The 15,444-nt window shown below is 40.8% G+C and overlaps 1 protein-coding gene across 5 annotated transcripts in view; it reads right to left on the bottom strand.

Moving 5' to 3' along the window:
• LOC115153001 (myopalladin) overlaps positions 1-15,444 on the bottom strand; it is a 45,327-nt gene that overhangs the window by 23,213 nt on the left and 6,670 nt on the right. For 4 of the 5 annotated variants that reach the window (XM_029697981.1, XM_029697984.1, XM_029697983.1 and 1 more), the window contains exons 3-7: positions 6,533-6,708; positions 6,266-6,314; positions 4,091-4,574; positions 1,632-1,743; positions 1,342-1,365 (exon numbers count right to left, since the gene is read on the bottom strand). In XM_029697981.1, coding sequence (XP_029553841.1) covers positions 1,342-1,365; positions 1,632-1,743; positions 4,091-4,574; positions 6,266-6,314; positions 6,533-6,708 — 845 coding nt within the window. The remainder of the gene's footprint in view (positions 1-1,341; positions 1,366-1,631; positions 1,744-4,090; positions 4,575-6,265; positions 6,315-6,532; positions 6,709-15,444) is intronic. The other variant, XM_029697982.1, reaches the window with a different exon arrangement.

Here is a 15,444-nt window from a genome sequence, read left to right as displayed (position 1 = left end):
AAGGACATGGGAAAATTGCAATTAGCTCAGAACAGGGTGGCACGGCTGGTCCTTGGATGTACACAGAGAGCTAATATTAATAATATGCATGTCAATCTCTCCTGGCTCAAAGTGGAGGTATTGACATATTGAATGAACCGAGCTGTCTGTCTAAACTACTGGCACACAGCTCGGACACCCATGCATACTCCACAAGACATGCCACAAGAGGTCTCTTCACAGTCCCCAAGTCCAGAACAGACTATGGGAGGCACACAGTACTACATAGAACCATGACTACATGGAACTCTTTTCCACATCAAGTAACTGACACAAGCAGTAAAATTAGATTTAAAAAACAGATGAAAACACCTCATGGAACAGTGGGGACTGTGAAGCAACACAAACATTGGCACAGACAAATGCATACACACACACACACACGATAACATACGCACTATACATACACATGGATTTAGTACTGTAGATATATGGTAGTGGTGGAGTAGGGGCCTGAGGGCACACAGTGTGTTGTGGAATCTGTAATGTTTAAAAAATTGTATAAACTGCCTTAATTTTGCTGGACCCCAGGAACAGTAGCTGCTGCTTTGGCAGCACCTAATGGGGTTCCATAATAAATACAAATACAAAACTCTGTAAAATCTTTGAAATTGTTGCCTGTTGCTTTTTGTTCACTGTATAACAGCATGGTAGCTGTACTATGTAGCTAACCTACTGTATGTACAGTATATGCATAGTGAAAAAGACAGTAAGCCTCTGCATTGTAAAATATGTCTTCATTTCTATATACTGTATAATTATTGCTCAATAGATTGTCTTTTCTAAGATAGAGAACTAATAAGCATTCATAAAATGCTTATGCTGTAAGTGAGCTATTTTTCCAATGGCATAGCAGCTACATTTGCTTCCATTCACGAGTGCTTCCCTGTGTTTCAGACACTCTGAAAGGCTCTGTAACCATGATAGTTCAACAGACACAGGTTGTTAAGGTTCCTTATAAGGTTGAGTTTTAGGAGGAGAAGTAAACGGGCTTTTACGCAGAGGAGTTACAGAAGCTACAACCCCAGCCAGATACTCTAAACATCTGGAAAGAGTAATGGTGTACATTGGTTCATAGAAAACATCACCTAGGCTACAGTAGGACTTTGACTTTCTGAGGCCAGTCAGGTTTTTTTTTAATTTTTAAATGATTGTATCTAATGCTTGAATATTGTGAATACAATTTACATTTCAGTAACACATAACACAAAATATTTTGATACATGCAGAAATATGCTGCATCTTAAGATTTTACAATGTATTAATTGTACCATGACAGTCTCTCCTTTGCATAATACGCACCTGATTTATCCGTGGATCGAGGATCTAAAAATGAAGAAACTGCTAATATATATTTAATTGTATGAAATCAGAGCTTTCTGTTCTTCATGATGCCTTCTAAAAAAAAAAACTTGATCTCAGTTTTTTTTGGGATACTTTAACAGTTTTCAAAATGCTTACATTTTTTAACTTCAAAGATAAAGTGAAAATGTACTAATAAACTAATACAAGAGAATTGAGGTAAATCACGGAACGCACCATAAGATTAATGTACTTTATTCCGACACATAGTAAAGGAAGGAAGGTCTTACTCTTCTGCAGGATCCTGAAGTCAGGGGAGTCCTCTGTGACAGTTCCTTCTCTGTACCAGTCCACCTTGGGGGAGGGCACTCCTTTAACACGGCACTCTAGGTCCTGCAGACTCTGAGGGGCCAAGTAGAGTGCACAGCCATCATAAGTTTATCATCACACACAAAACATGCAGTTTCTTAAGTACATGAGCTTTAAAAGATGTACCATATAAGACAATATCATATTTTGTTCGATGTTTGATGATGACGTTGACATTGTACATGTCTTCTAAATATTAATAGTGTGGATATAATATTAGTGGGGAACCTTTGTGAAAACAGGGGCAGCCATGATAGGCCTCCCGTCTAGACCTTGAGGATAGATGTCTAGACTTAGAGTATAGCTGTCTCCATTTAGGTTTTGAAAACAAAAGGATTCCATCAATTCAAGTGGAACTGACACCGTTTTAACTACTTTGCAGAAATGACATTAACCAAACACATAATCATACAAACGCAATCATAATAACGGTCTAAAATATCAAATTCACATTTTATGCTTCAAAACCAACTTTATAAGAGTTTTAAAAAATAGGTCATATTTGACAAAAAATGTAATTGCTAGCTAGCAGCTGGAAGGATGTCATGTTATCACCAAGGGCCTCATAAGCATTCCGTACGCACAAAATATGCCCTAAAACACGCATGGGTATTTATAAAAACGGAACTAGAAGTGAGAATGTGCTTATTCTTCCGCAAACTTTAGATCATGCACATGCCGTTTCCATTGGCTCTATTAGATAAGCTATTATAATTTCATTGTTTTGATCTGAAAGTGAGCGCGGTTTATAACATACAGTAGAATTAAACAGGTGAACAGACAGTTGATATTTTGCTTTGAAGTGTGTAGGCTAAAAAAAACCCATCTAAGTAGACAATGTTTCAGAATTCGGGTGCAGTGCAGCATATGGGTTTGGGTTAAATGCGGAAGACACATACATTCAGTTGGACAACTGACTAGGTGTTCCCCTATCCTTTTCCTTTTTATGCAAGAAATAACCTTTCAACCCGCAAAATGTTCTCTCCGTCAACAAGAGGGGTGTGAACAGTTTGTGTCATGAACAGTGCTTGTGCCCATTGAAGTCGACGTGCATGGGATGATCCCGAATGCTGGAAGGGGGGCCTGAGTGTAAAGGTTTGGGAACCCCTGCTGTAGAGGTGTGCGCAGAATGTTTTGATATTTTGCAGTGATCATTTCAAACTAAATGCACGCTGCCTATAGAGCGAATGCCTGCGCATTCTGCAAGATTGATTGTATATTCAAAACAATTTAGGCTAGTAGGCTAAATGCTACAGCCCACACTTCTATGCAAAATACTAATTGTTGTTCAATATTTAGTTTATCAACATTGGGTTTCTATGTCCTGCCTTGGTATAGGCTCTGATATTAAATAGGTAATGATGTCGCACAACAATACTGTAGCCTACCCTTACTGTCAACTATTTTACATAGGCTACCGGTCGATTTACTGTGTTGGCAATTTTTTTAAATGTTCTGCAGTCATTTATGCTGTATCAGGTAAGGACTGTGTCCATTTCTATAGGATAAAACAACGGCAAATTGTTGTGTACCTGTCAGCAGAACATTTGAATTCAACAATGTTTCGCATCAACTTTTCCTCCAACCTAAATATGGACTGTCCGTGAATTCTGAAACAATTGCAGTATTTACAGTAGCATACATATAGGCCTACTTCAATGTAAAACGTCAACTGTTCACCTGTTAAATTCGACTGTATGTTATAGCCTAAACCGCGCTACCTATGGGATTGCAAAACTTGAAATATACAGTAGCCTATCTATACTAGGCCAATTAAATGAGAGATGTGCCTGGTAATTTGTTGTATGGCTACTTCTGGAATATGAACCCATCACGGCCACAACAGATGAGGAATTTATTCTGCAATGGTTATGAAAATAAAATTAATAGATACATACGCACGGTTTACAAATGAGCCCCCTGGACTGGACAAGACTGACAAGGTTTTATTCGTTTTATTTATTTACTGCACTGTCTCTTATTTGCCCAAACGCACGGCCACTTTCCCTTTCATATTACTATAGAATTGTCACAAATACCGGACTCTGTCATTTCCAAACATTTTATGAATGTACGAAAACATGAAGATTAGCATATCTGTGTGTGCTCGCTTGTCACACACACAAAAAAATGCATCATATTCTTCCTGAGGGCGTATATGAACAGATTTTAATACCATTTAATGTTACTAAATTGGTGTCAGTTCCACTTTAAGTAACCAAACACAAATACACATTGTCAAGTACTGTGTGGGTCTTGAATAAATATTACTGAGCAGAAAGGAACGTTTTTGACACATGCAGTATTTCAGATATCATTAATTTACATTGAAATGTTTGCAGTACATTCAGGAGCCAGAGCTTTATGAGCAGATTATTACCTCAGCTAGAGTCGTCTGTATGGCAGCAACCTGGGCAGACAGCGTAGAGGAGACCACCTGGGTCAGCGGTAGTGCCGTGGTAGAGACTGTCTGTGTTGGTAATGGTGTGGATGTCACTGGGACATGTGACGGTGTTGGCAGTGACAGTGTTGGCACCTCCTGCGCCAGTACTGACGCTGTGTCCACAGGTGGTAGATCTAGAGTAGAAACTACCTGGACAGGTAACGGTGCTGACATCTCCTGGGCAGGGACCAATGTAAATGCCACCTGGGTGGATGGTGCTGTTGTCACCTCTGTAGCAGGAAGGACATTAGTAGCTACCTGGACAGGTACAGATGCAGTGACTACCTGGCTAGAAGGCAGTGAGGTGGCCTCCTGTGGCTGTTCTTCAGTGCAGATGGTTGTGTCATCCTCACACAGAGACACAACGCTGACCACTGGAGGTAAAGATGGGGCACCCGGCTGAGCTCGGGTCCTCTGTAGTCTTTAGGTTTACAAGAGAAACAGGATACATTGTTACTAACCAGGTCCCACTGGTTTGTTACTAACCAGGTCCCAATGATTTTTACAGTGTTAAAGTTACATACAGTAGCTTCAGAAAGTATTCATACTCCTTGACTTATTCCACATTTTGTTGTGTTGCAGCCTGAATTCAAAATGAATACAATTGTTGTTTATTTCTTCACCCATCTACACACAATACCCCATAATGACTTAATTAAAACAATTTGTGGAAATTTATTGAAAATGAAATACAGAGATATCTCATTTACATAAGTATTCACATCCCCGAGTCAATACTTTGTGGAAGCACCTTTGGCAGCAATCACAGCTGTGAGTCTTTCTGGTTAAGTCTCTAAGACCTGTCCACATCTGGATTGTTGTTGATCATTGCTAGAGAACCATTTTCAGGTCTTGCCATAGATTTTCAAGTAGATTTAAGTCAAAACTGTAACTTGGCCACTCAGGAACAATCACTGTATCCTTGGTAAGAAACCTCAGTGTGGATTTGGCCTTGTGTCTTTTGTAATTGTCCTACTGGGAGGTGAATTAATCTCCCAGTGTCTGCTGGAAAGCAGACTGAACCAGGTTTTCCTCTAGGATTTTGCCTGTGCTTAGCGCCATTTCTTTTTTATCCTGAAAAACTCCCCAGTCCTTAACAATTACAAGCATACCCATAACATGATTCAGTCACCACTATGCTTGACAATATGGAGAGTGGTCCTCAGTAATGTGTTGTATTGGATTTGCCTCAAACACAACACTTTGTATTCAGGACAAAAAGTGAATTGCTTTTTTTGCAGTAATACGTTAGGGCCTACTTGTAAACAAGAGGCATGTTTTGGAATATTTTTTATTTTGTACAGGCTTCCTTCTTTTCACTCTGTCAATTAGGTTAGTACTGTGGAGTAAATACAATGTTGTTGAGCCATCCTCAGTTCTATCACAGCCATTAAACTCTAACTGTTTTGAAGTCACCATTGGCCTAATAGTGAAATCCCTGAGCGGTTTCCTTCCTCTATGGCAACTGAGTTGGGAAGGATGCCTGTGTCTTTGTAGTGACTGGGTGAATTGATACATCCTCCGAAGTGTAATTAATAACTTCACCATGCTCAAAGGAATATTCAATGTTTGCTTTTTTTTACCAATAGGTGCCCTTCTTTGCGAGGCATTGGAAAACCTCCCTGGTCTTAGTGGTCGAATCTGTTTGAAATTCATTGCTTGACTGAGTGGCCTTACAAATAATTGTATGTATAGGGTACAAAGATGAGGTAGTCATTCAAAAATCATGTTAAACACTATTATTGCACACAGAGTGAGTCCATGCAACTTATTATGTGACTTGTTAAGCACAGTTTTACTCCTGAACTTATTTAGCTTGTCATAACAAAGGGGTTGAATACTTAGTGACTCAAGACATGTCAGCTTTTCATTTTATATTAATTTGTAAGAAATTCTAAAAACATAATTCAACTTTGACATTATGGGGTATTGTGTGTAGGCCAGTGACAAAAAAATATCAATTTAATAAATTTTAAATGCAGGCTGGAAAAAGTAAAGGGGCGTGAATACTTTCTGAAGGCACCGTATGTGCTACACTGAGGCCTGTTACATTACAGAATGTAAACCTGTAATGTTTTCCAATTATATTTTGAGTAGAGGAAGAGTACTCACTGTGCAAGTTCAAAATGTTGTTCCCCCTCCGAATCTGTAGAGGCGGCACCTGTATAACATATAACAGAGGGTGATATGCAGCACACTAGCAGGGATGATCTCAAGTATGATTGTCTATATTAATGTTTTAACTTCAAATTAAACATTTGTACCAGAGGAGATACTAATTAATCAGCAGTAGTACTTTTTAGGTTGTATAGTAAGTATTTATGTGACGATGCACTCTAGATCGGTCACTTGACTTGAAGGTCGAAACTCAATGGTCACCTTCGACGTAGATTTCGGCAGACGTAGAGTCTGTGCCGTAGAAGTTGGATGCAAAGCAAGAGTACCGCCCTGTGTCTTCCTCGAATGCCTCGGCAATGATCAGAGAGTGCAACTCGCCGTTGTTGAGGATCTGAAAGTCAGGGCAGTTCTCCATCTCCTTCCCCTCACAAAACCACCTGGAAAGCCACACAATACATATGCTCCTTTTAGTGTCAGCACATTAGGTATTCAGCCCATTGTGCATAACCACTGTATAACATTAACTGCTTCCAACTTCAAAATATACACAGAGTGTACAAAACAGTAGGAACACAGAGTCGCACCCCCTTTCGACTTCAATGCTTCCCGGAGTTGTGTCAAGTTGGCTGGATGTCCTAGGGTGGTGGACCATTCCCGATACACACGGGAAACTGTTGAGCGTGAAAAACCAGCAGCGTTGCAGTTCTTGACACACTCAAACTGGTGCGCCTGGCACCTACTACCATACCCCGTTCAAAGGCACTTAAAACTTTGGTCTTGACCATTCACCCTCTGAATGGCACACATACAAAATCCATGTCTCAATTGTCTCAAGGCTTAAAAATCCTTCTTTAACCTGTCTCCTAAAAATCATCTACAGTGATTCAAGTGGATTTAACAGGTGACATCAATAAGGGATCATAGCTTCCACCTGGTCAGTCTGTCAGGGAAAAAGAGCAGGTGTTCCTAATGGTTTGTACACTCAGTGTAAGTTAAATGAAGATCAAGTTGAGTTGACAAAAGGAAAAAAAAATAAAAAATTCTGTATTGGCAACTCTCTTCCAGTCATAACTCATTAGTGTATGTGGTGAGTGTCTTGACCCAGCTCCCTCCCATTATGTATGTCTGTCCAACGACATGTAAGTGTAGCTACAATCAGGTCAGGGGAAGAAGTTCTGGTGAGCTCTCTTACACCTTAAAACAAGCCACCACCACACCACCTTACCATGCCAAATGAGCCCTTAGTTACCACTTGCTATATGCCAATAGGGATTGATGTAAAATCTAAAGGAATGATGTTCTGAAGATGAAAAATATACACTACTGTTCCTGACTGTTACTAGTTCAAAACCACCTCCACTAACTTAACGATTTTCTGTAAATACCCCCAAAAGTTTACAGATTTGATATAGCAAAAGTATTTCTAGTTTTGTATTCTCTACTACAACATTCAGTTAAAGATGTTCATTTGTGAATTTACATGAAGTTGTCTTTCAGGCTTCGTGTAAAAAATGGCTTGTATTTCCAGTATGGCATCGATGGAGTCCTTGATCTGCTAGATTGGCAACTCTATAAAGACACTTGTTAAATCAGAAATGATTTAACGGCCAAATACTAACCCTTTATTACTGTACTAACTGGTATCCTCTCATACCTTCTGTACTAAAAAGCCGACCAGCCACCATGTCTCTGTACTGTAGATCTATTTTGGGAGGATGCGGCAATGATGCAGTGTAAAATATATCAGATAGACATGTAGACAAGAGTGTCTATGCGATCTCTTAGCAGAGGTCACCAGACATATGTATAAGTCAGCTACAAAGCCTTCAGACAGATATGGGCCTAAACGATCCAGCATGAATGAATGTTCTGCATACACAGAAAAAAATAAATGAAGTTGAGACTATGCAGTCAAATATAAATACTCAGTGTTACAGAATCCCCCTGCCGAGAGCGCTGAGGGACTAATTTCTAGCGTGTGTGTTATTGTTTATGTCTGGCTGGAGCTGTGCGGTCTGACTCTCACCCATCCTTACCCTTTCTCCCCCTCAGGTGAGAGATTGACATCTCCTTCAGCTCATGGCTTCAGCCAAATTGGACAATAACCATGTGTCTCAACACTGTGCACGCTCTAGCTATGCAGTCTCTCCAGGCCCTGATTGGCTAGCCAACTTGACCCACACTCTCCAAGGGAGTAAATATTACCTGAACGGTGTTATTCCAGTCTGTGAGTGTGGATAGACATAAACTCAGAAAAAAGTAAACGTCCTCTCACTGTCAACTGCTTTTATTTTCAGCAAACTTAACATGTGTAAATATTTGTATGAACATGACAAGATTCAACAACTCAGACAAACTGAACAAGTTCCACAGACATGTGACTAACAGAAATGGAATAATGTGTCCCTGAACAAAGGGAGGGGGGTCAAAACCAAAAGTAACAGTCAGTATCTGGTGTGGCCACCAGCTGCATTAAGTACTGCAGTGCATCTCCTCCTCGTGGACTGCACCAGATTTGCCAGTTCTTGCTGTGAGATGTTACCCCACTCTTCCACCAAGGCACCTGCAAGTTCCCGGACATTTCTGGGGGGAATGGCCCTAGCCCTCACCCTCCGATCAAACAGGTCCCAGACGTGCTCAATGGGATTGAGATCCGGGCTCTTCGCTGGCCATGGCAGAACACTGACATTCCTGTCTTGCATGAAATCACGCACAGAACGAGCAGTATGGCTGGTGGCATTGTCATGCTGGAGGGTCATGTCAGGATGGAGCCTGCAGGAAGGGTACGACGAGGGAGGAGGATGTTTTCCCTGTAACGCACAGCGTTGAGATTGCCTGCAATGACAACAAGCTCAGTCCGATGATGCTGTGACACACCGCACGAGACCATGACGGACCCTCCACCTCCAAATCGATACCGCTCCAGAGTACAGGCTTCGGTGTAACGCTCATTCCTTCGACGATAAACGTGAATCCGACCATCACCCCTGGTGAGACAAAACCGCGACTCGTCAGTTAAGAGCACTTTTTGCCAGTCCTGTCTGGTCCAGCGACGGTGGGTTTGTGCCCATAGGTGACGTTGTGGCCGGTGATGTCTGGTGAGGACCTGCCTTACTGCGAGGACGATCAGCTGTCCATCCTGTCTCCCTGTAGCGCTGTCTTAGGCATCTCACAGTACAGACATTGCAATTTATTGCCCTGGCCACATCTGCAGTCCTCATGCCTCCTTGCAGCATGCCTAAGGCACATTCACGCAGATGAGCAGGGACCCTGGGCAGCTTTCTTTTGGTGTTTTTCAGAGTCAGTAGAAAGGCCTCTTTAGTGTCGTAAGTTTTCATAACTGTGACCTTAATTGCCTACCATCTGTAAGCTGTTAGTGTCTTAACGACCGTTCCACAGGTGCATGTTCATTAATTGTTTATGGTTCATTGAACAAGCATGGGAAACAGTGTTTAAACCCTTTACAATGAAGATCTGTGAAGTTATTTGGATTTTTACGAATTATCTTTGAACGACAGGGTCCTGAAAAAGGGACGTTTCTTTACTTGCTGAGTTTATGTGCATAGGATGCGTGACTACAAAACCATCCCCATGTACATCTCCATGTTTATCTTCTCCTGTGTGTGTTAACTTTTGAGCTGCTTTATTCCCCTCTAACCAGGGGCGGTGTCAGTGAGTCACAAACCAGTAAAATACGTAGAGACAGGACGCTCTCTTTCACTCAATATTGGACAAAGTTTAAAATCAAACAAATCAGCATGCAATACACAGTATAAGCGGAGGATGTTCTGAACCCTTTTCTAGGATTGCAAGTCTGCTACCCAATCTCTAACAAACCAGGGAGCCTATCAAAAGGATTTGCTGGATAGTTCAGCAAAGGTTTGAGTTTATTCCAAAGAGAGGTGGTCCTCTTTGGTGTGCCCCCTAGAGAAGATAGAAAATCCCAACTGAGATTCTTATCAAGAAAGATGATCCAGTGTCCAAAATGTCCCTGATGCAATCACCCACTTTACTCCTGATGTGTGGCTGATACTTGGGCGCAATTGACATATAGGAGACATCACTGGAATGTACTGCCTAAGGTCCATCTGGCAAAGCATGTCAGTTCTAATGAGTAAGGGTCTAATTTGAAAGTATGAGTAGTAGAGTAGCTAGCTAATCTCTACTAGACTGCCTGGCTGCTGCACCTGTCAAGGCTATTTTCCCTCCAGACTCCAGCCCTAGAGAGGAAAGCCCCCCCAACAGAACGCCCCAAAGCCTAGGGAGGCTATGACTGGGTGTCCCAATCGCATACACACAATATTAAACAGACTGAGAACACACACAATACCATTCCCTGACACACCAGCGCTACTAAATCCTAGGAGGTGATACAGAGCACACTTTTAAAGCTAGAATCCTTAAATGAAACAATAACAAAGCAGTCACCCTGCCTTTGTTTTGGTAAAAAGCGGAGGCAGGGGCCTGGAGAAATGTAACCACTTTCAATTTAATTGACATATATGGATGCAAGGACTGACCATCCATGATATCAAAATGATAGTTTTAACCATGTTTTGAGGCTATACAGTGTTTGTTTACATTTACATTGTTCAAAAACATTGTAGTAAAAAAAGCTTGTATTTTGGGTTCTGATGGGGTACGACAGTTGAACTAAGCTCATGAGGCATTTATAAGATATATCAGTGGGTGTATATATATATATAATTAATTTATAAGTCAAAAATGGATGTAGCAACTAAGGATTCTAGTTTTAATACTGAGAGAACATAACCACGACATCAAGAACAAACCCAAGTTAACACACCAACTGACAGATAGCAACTGTGTACAGCTCTATCAAAATTACATGACACACCATATGAAATACTAAGCGAAGAGGCAAATGCTCCTTAATATACTGATAACGCTAAAACATCTAGCAGGGAGAGTGAGCAAAACATGAACTCATACACAAGCACAATACACGGACAATCTATAGACCCTTAATACATTGACACCATTCACACAATACAAATACATCAGACAACATAACAGCACTAAGAACTGACATAAAACACAATATAACATTTCAAATACACGCCTATCAACTGTTTTACCAAATCCTACTTTAACGTTTCTAACAACTCAGCCAATTCCATTCCACCACAAGACACTAATGTGCCATTCCCAAAATGGTGGAGAGAAACATCAGTGACAGGAGCGTGTCAGTACGTTAGCATTGTCTAGTGGGACCTTCACCTGGCCCCCGCTTATTCGGACCGCTCAGGTGACCTCTCTGTCTATCAATTCAAGCAGGAATCTAGTTCAGTCTCAAACCCTGACAACGGTTCAAACTACTACACCACATTCTGTTACTGTTATTTCTTGGCAAATAGGACACAATCTGATATTTAAGAACATTATTATGAGCTGATAAAAATCCACTGGCATTTGAATGCTGCACACAAACACTGCAATGATCTAATGTTACAGACATAAAACAGAATACACACAGCACTTTGTCAGCTGTTTGCTAAAATCACCTGTCAAACATGCAGATCTCCCTTGACGTCTTAGAAAACGGCAAACTTTGTCTTGACTATCCCACACAGAGCATTGTCACAATCAATATATCTTATGACAAACACAGTGACAGTTGTATTGTCTAACCAATAGATGATCTATACTTAGGAATTGTGACACTTCTCTGAGTTTACTGTACCCTCTCACTAAAAGTACTGGAGTCCATGGGTATCAGTATGTAAATACCAGCTCAGTATCATGAATACCCCGAGGCATATCTGAATATTTGCAAATTCAAGCCCAAACAAGCAAATATCACCCTGAGATCATTTACAAAATACCTGTAAAAACAGATTTTCTTACTGGCCTTCTTATCTTTGAAACAAAAGAAAGCTATACATTTCAAAATGTGTTAAATAGCTACTCCAACAAAATACTGGTGTTCATATTCGACAATGTCAACAACATTCTGAATATCTTAATTGTCTCACTTTGCATCTTATTGCTCACTCACCCTTGATTCCTGCACTTCTTTCATACGTCCATTTAGATTGAGCTCCCGAGTGGCGCAGTGGTCTAAGACACTGCATCCCAGTACAAGAGGCGTCACTGCAGTACCTGGTTCGCATCCAGGCTGCATCATATCTGACCGTGATTGGGAGTCCCATAGGGCGGCTCACAATTGGCCCAGCGTCGTCCGGGTTTGGTCGTCATTGTAAATAAGAATGTGTTCTTAACCTGACTTGCCTAGTTAAATAAAGGTTCAATAAAAATAAGTTAAATTGTCTTCAATTGTCTTCAAAATAATCAAATTGTACTCAGATCCTGCTATGTGGTGAGTAATCTCCTGTTTTCAGGCTCATACATTGCCTTTGGAAAGTATTCAGACCCGTTAGTCTTATTCTAAAATGGATTTAAAAAAAACATCCTCAGCAAATCTACACTCAGTACCCCATAATGACAAAGTGAAAACAGGTTTTTAGAATTTTTCGGAAAGAAAATAAAAATAAATACCTTATTTACATTAGTATTCAGCCCCTTTGCTATGAGACTCGAAATTGTGCTCAGGTGCATCCTGTTTCCATTGATCATCCTTGAGATGTTTATTCAAATTGATTGGACATGATTTGGAAAGGCACACACCTGTCTATATTAGGTCCCACAGTTGACAGTGCATGTCAGAGCAAAGACCATGCCATGAGGTCGAAGGAATTGTCTGTAGAGCTCGGAGACAGGATTGTGTCGAGGCACAGATCTATGGAAGGGTACCAAGACATTTCTGCAGCATTGAAGGTCACCAAGAAGACAGTGAACTTCATCATTCTTAAATGGAAGAAGTATGGACCCACCAAGACTCTTCCTAGAGCTGGCAGCCCGGGCAAACTGAGCAATTGGGGGAGAAGGGCCTTGGTCAGGGAGGTGACCAAGAACCCAATGGTCACTCTGACAAAGCTCCAGAATTCCTCTGTGGAGTTGGGAGAACTTTCCAGAAGGATAACCATCTCGGTTGCACTCCACCAAATCAGGCCTTTCTGGTAGAGTGGCCAGACGAAAGCCACTCTTCAGTAAAAGGCACACATGACAGCCTGCTTGGAGTTTGCCAAAAGGCACCTAAAGGACTCTCTTAATGAAACCAAGTTTGAACTCCTTGGCCTGAATGCCAAGCATCGCGTTTGGAGGAAACCTGGCACCATCCCTACAGTGAAGCATTGTGGTGTCAGCATCATGCTGTGGGGATGTTTTTCAGCGGCAGGGACTGGGAGACTAGTCAGAATCGAGGGAAAGATTAACGGGAAAAAGTCCAGAGAGATCCTTGATGAAAACCTGCTCCAGAGCACTGAGGACCTCAGACTGGGGTGAAGGTTCACCTCCCAACAGGACAACGACCCTAACCACACAGTCAAGACAATGCAGGAGGGGCTTCGGGACAAGTCTCTGAATGTCCTTGAGTGGCCCAGCCAGAGCCCGGACTTGAACCCGATCTAACATGTCTGGAGAGACCTGAAAATAGCTGTGCAGCAACGCTCCTCATCCAAAATGGCAGAGCTTGAGAGGATCTGCAGAGAAGAATGGGAGAAACTTCCCAAATACAGATGTGCCAAGCTTGAAGCGTCATACCCAAGAAGACTCAAGACTGTAATTGCTGCCAAAGGTGTTTCAACAAAGTACTGCTTAAAGGGTCTGAATTCTTATGTAAAATGTGATTTTTCCATTCATTTTAAAACCTGTTTTTGCTTAGACATTATGGGGTATTGTATGTAGATTGATGAGGGGAAAAAACTATTTAATCCAGTTCAGAATAAAGCTGTAACGTAACAAATGTGGAAAAAGTAAAGGGGTCTGAATACTTTCCGAATGCACTGTATACTCCACTGCTTTGATTGGTGTAACGTTAACTAGAAACCACAAGTGTCTATCCAGATAATGAAAAGGCACCCGCGAATGAAAATACAAGGAACTTATAGTTACATATAATGTGCACCTGCATGATCATGAGCAAAGTTATTGTAGCCAATCATTTCACTTCCCCTGTGAGGACCATGAGTATGGCCTGATTTGGCTTTGCTGTACCACAACCAAAACCTGCCAGCAAGCCTACCTACCAAAGGTTGCACCATGTCCATTACACAGTGGTGTAAAAAGTACTTGAGTAAAAGTAAAGATACCTTATTAGAAAATGACATTAGTAAAAGTGAAAGTCACTGAGTAAAATACTACTTGAGTAAAAGTCAAAAGTATTTGGGTTTAAATATACTTAAGTATCAAAATTAAATGTAATTGCTCAAATATACTTAAGTATCAAAAGTAAAAGTATGAATCATTTAAAATGTCTAATACTAAGCAAACAAGAAGGGACCATGTTTTTGTGTCAACAGGAAGTATTATTAAAGAGATGCTTTACATTGAAATAGAAACAGAGATGTAGTAGTCCCAGAATTAATGATCCAATGTCAGTTTTGCTTAATCATGCTTTCTCTCTATCCATCCGTCTCTCGTCTGCAGGTATGTTTTGATGTGAGAGAGGAAGCCAGTCCCATCATCGGCACCTCACCCGCTCTTAAGATAACCTTCGGGCCAACTGGGGGCCTAAGGCTGGTTAGGAGACACCGCAATTGTGATGAACTGAGAGAATATTAGGGTAGCACTGTAATTCATGAATCATATGCTGTCTGCTGCTGTTCTTACCTCTTTCCCTTTCTGTCTTCTACACCTCTCTCCCCACCTCGTCTTTCTTCCTCGTTTTATAATGCACACCATATGTGCATTGAAGTACAGATTGAACTTGTATTTATAATATAATATTTCAATTATTATAATTATAATGCATGTATTTAAGTAAAACATACTTTAAAGTACCATTTAAGTCATTTTTTGGGGGGTATCTGTACTTTACTATTTATATGTTTGACTACTTTTACTTCGCTACATTCCTAAAGAAAATACTGTACTTTTTACTCATTACATTTTCCCTGACGTCCAAAAGTACTCGTTACATTTTGAATACTTAGCAGGAGAGGAAAATGGTCCAATTCACTCACTTATCAAGAGAACATCCTTGGTCATCCCTATTGTCTCTGATCTGGCGAACTCACTAAACACAAATGTTTTGTTGTAAATTATGTCGAGTGTTGGAGTGTGCCCCTGGCTATCTGGAAAAAAATTTTAAA

This window comes from Salmo trutta, chromosome 18 (genome assembly GCF_901001165.1).
Source record: "Salmo trutta chromosome 18, fSalTru1.1, whole genome shotgun sequence".
In the NCBI taxonomy this organism is placed as follows: domain Eukaryota; kingdom Metazoa; phylum Chordata; class Actinopteri; order Salmoniformes; family Salmonidae; genus Salmo; species Salmo trutta.
Note: the sequence above shows the minus strand (reverse complement) of the source record. Positions and strands in the feature narration are given on the sequence as shown.